The sequence below is a fragment of the Tarenaya hassleriana genome, unplaced genomic scaffold, assembly GCF_000463585.1.
Source record: "Tarenaya hassleriana unplaced genomic scaffold, ASM46358v1 Cleome3, whole genome shotgun sequence".
Lineage (NCBI taxonomy): Eukaryota > Viridiplantae > Streptophyta > Magnoliopsida > Brassicales > Cleomaceae > Tarenaya > Tarenaya hassleriana.
The window spans coordinates 7,180,468-7,183,892 of NW_010966177.1; the positions used below are offsets into that span (position 1 = coordinate 7,180,468).

General features: G+C 41.5%; 1 protein-coding gene across 1 annotated transcript in view; it reads left to right on the forward strand.

Annotated features, from left to right (window-relative positions):
- The window catches only part of LOC104819888, a 5,062-nt gene continuing 1,637 nt past the window's right edge, over nt 1–3,425 (forward strand). The window contains exons 1-3 of the mRNA XM_010550174.1: nt 1–108; nt 743–2,790; nt 3,062–3,182. Of these exons, the coding sequence (XP_010548476.1) occupies nt 770–2,790; nt 3,062–3,182 (2,142 nt within the window). The 5' untranslated portion in view covers nt 1–108; nt 743–769. The remainder of the gene's footprint in view (nt 109–742; nt 2,791–3,061; nt 3,183–3,425) is intronic.

The window sequence follows — 3,425 nt, forward strand, 5'->3', positions numbered from 1 at the left end:
TCCAATGGTTCTCGCGTTTACTAATCGTCGTTGCATGTTACAGCTCTCATCGGGCTTGTTCTCTCTATCTGTTTTCGCTGGCGATCTGTTCTTCGGATATTGGATCAGGTATATATACTTATCCGACTGAGAAATCGTTTACCATGGGGTCTCTGGCTTTGTGTTGTCGCATTTGATTTATTCTTCGTTGTGGCTACCATTTTTCCCTTCTTGCTTTTGTGGAGTACGATCCTCGCCAAGTTGATTTTTTATTGCTTGTGTGTATTTTCGCATCTTTTGCGCTTACCCTAATCGCACATTTTTGAAATTTCTGAATCGAAAAAGAAGGGTTTAACAAATGAGATGTAGTCATGGGTTGGCGATTTAGCTCTTTAGATCGAACGTTTCTTACTCGTGGGTTAACAGTATTGAGTTTGAATGTGTATGCTTTACTTAGGAAGTTGATTTTAGGTGGATTACACTATTGAGCAGCCTATCAGTTTCTGGTGGTATCCTCTGTGGGAAATGTAAAATGCTTATTATTGATTTTTGGCCCAGAATTTTTTTTGTGGAAAATTATGAATTTAATGGATACTTTCGGATTGTCCCCATGAATTATATCGGCCCTGCAGCTTTTTACGTGAATTCCTTGTTAGGTTTTGTTCAATGGGTGATTTTGACTGGTTGTATACTATCATTTATGAATCCTTTTGTGTTTGATATGTTTTGCCATCTGACTGATCTTTTCCTATTCACTTTGCAGCCTTTTTTGTTGATATTTCATGTTGCCATGTCCAACAATCTTATATCTCAGCAATTACCTGCGAGTGCCCAGGGTGAGCTGGGGACAATTTCCGGGAAAATGGACCCGCCTTTGCAAATGGCTATGATGGGATCCTTGCTCCATCACTTACCTGTTGCAAAGATGCAAGTAGGTCCTATGATTCCATGCATCAGTATCTCTCCTTCAGAACGTGTTTCAAGTCCAAACATGGTTGTAAGATCGTCAAACCTGATCTCTAGTTATTCAGAGGCACCTCCACAGCCAGTTTTAATTGAACAGCAGGAGCATAATGTAATGGTGCAGTCACCATTCGTGCCTTGTGACCCTGCTGCAGGATCTTTGTCAACCAAGAACAGTACAGCCCAGCTGCCAAGTAAACGGAAATCTCCAATGGAGTTTATGTCCAACAGGAGTGTTGCGAAGCTGTTGTCAGTGCCAAATAAACGAATGGCCTCCAGTGATCCCCGACCATGGTCGCAAGGGACTTATGAACTGAATAAAGGACATGTGCTAGCATCTTCTCTTTCCCCAAGGACTCAGTACTTACCAGCATTGAGTAAGAAGACTGTGCAGTTGGAATCTGTTACTGGTAATAAATCAGCGAAGCAAACTGCTCCTAGGAAACAAAATGCACAGAAACAACTGCCACCAAAACCTCAAAATGAATCATCCGAGTCTCTGAGGTGCAAAATGAGAGAATCATTAGCAGGTGCTCTATCCTTGGTACACAGTGACTCTCCAACAATGCTGAAATCCTTCCAGAGTCAGACTGCTCGCAAATTTCATTTGGGCTTTCAAATCGGTGATCCCACTTCAGCTGCAGCTGGAGTTAATGCTATGTTACCTATTGACAGCACACCAACAAGAGCCCATGACATTGGACTCTCAGTTCAGAAGGTGGGCTTGAAGGAAACTGTGTTACCTAATATTTCAACACTTGATAAGACAGAGGATGCCAAAGATGGTGACACGCAAGATTCTCAGTTTGTTAATCCTTTTCCAAAGGACAATGTTTCTTATAGCGACAATGTCTTTTCAAAAGATGATCTTTTGCAAGGAAATGATCTCCCTTGGATGCTTGATTCAGATGTAGAGTTTAGTGAAAATAGTCAAACTAAAATAACTGAAGCTCTGGCTGCTGAAAATGGAAGCCAGGGAAGAATTAAGGAAAAACCGATACTTGATCCACAGCTGTTGGCTTTTGAAATTGAGGCAGAACTCTTCAAGCTATTTGGTGGTGTGAATAAAAAATATAAAGAGAAAGGAAGGTCTCTTATATTCAATTTGAAAGATAAGAGCAATCCTGAGCTCAGGGAGAAGGTTATGTATGGAGAAATTCCAGCTGAGCGATTGTGTTCGATGTCAGCTGAGGAACTTGCTTCTAAGGAGCTTGCAGAGTGGCGGCAAGCAAAGGCAGAAGAGATGGCTCAAATGGTGGTTCTGCCAGATACTCAGGTTGATATCAGATGTTTGGTGCGGAAAACACATAAAGGTGAATTTCAAGTGGAAGTCGAACCGATGGATAGTGGCTCAGTTGAGGTTTCTGTTGGATTGAGTTCACTGATGTACAGTCAGAAGAAATCCTCTTCTATCATCAGAAAGAGAAATTCTTCTGCTCCTGCAATCCCCTCTGATGTATCTAGTGGTCCAGCAAAAGTGATCACAGTGGATGATGAGATGAAGGATGCTACAGGGTCTCTCCCTCCAATTGTCTCTCTCGACGAATTCATGGTCTCTCTAGATTCAGATCTTCCATCTGAGTCTTTATCCACTGATGCTGGGAAAGAAACGCCTGGATCAGATAAGAACGACGCAGAGACGAGTTCAGTTTCGATTTCACCCAAACAAAGTCCAAATGGTTGTGTTGGTACATCCCCGGTTAAGCCGGGGAACACCGACACTGGTTCCTTGAAACCATCTACTGATGTTACAACTTCTATCACCATACCTGCGGGTGAACGTGTCTGGGAAGGTTCATTCCAGCTGAGTGTCTCTTCCGTGACTTCTGTCGTTGGCATTTTCAGAAGGTATGTAAACTATCGTCCCATGATTGTTTGCCAGCGTATCTATGTACTTTACTATGTATTTATCTGTTCCCCAAAATTATGTGTCTATTTGCATCTCTATTATCATTTGGGTGTAGCTTTCTAAATGTCTTCTTTACACAAATTGCTTTGTTAATTCAGCTCACTTGATATTATCCATGTTGGTATATGGTCTTTCCTAATTTCAATAAAAGCAAAAAAGTGTTGTATCAACTCTGATTGGTTCTTCCTGTTGTGAATTTCACTGTTACAGCGGGGAAAAGACAAGTGCTGGAGAGTGGCCAGTGCTGCTTGAGATAAAAGGTAGAGTCAGACTAGAAGCATTTGAGAAGTTCCTGCAAGAGCTCCCAAACTCCAGGAGCCGTGCCATAATGGTATTACTACACACTTACCTATATTGTATCGTTAATTTTGTCGTTTTGTTATCCGACTGATCTAGTTAAAAGTTTCAATGGAAAATAGACATTAGACGTGTTTCTGCTTCAGTACGACCGTCGGTAATTTTTTGCTACAATCTAACTCACTTCTGTCCGTGTCGGTAAACTTTGGAGAAAATATCTTCACATTATGTGTCGAATCTCCACAGCCTTGTGATGTTTGAGTCTGCTAAATTCCTG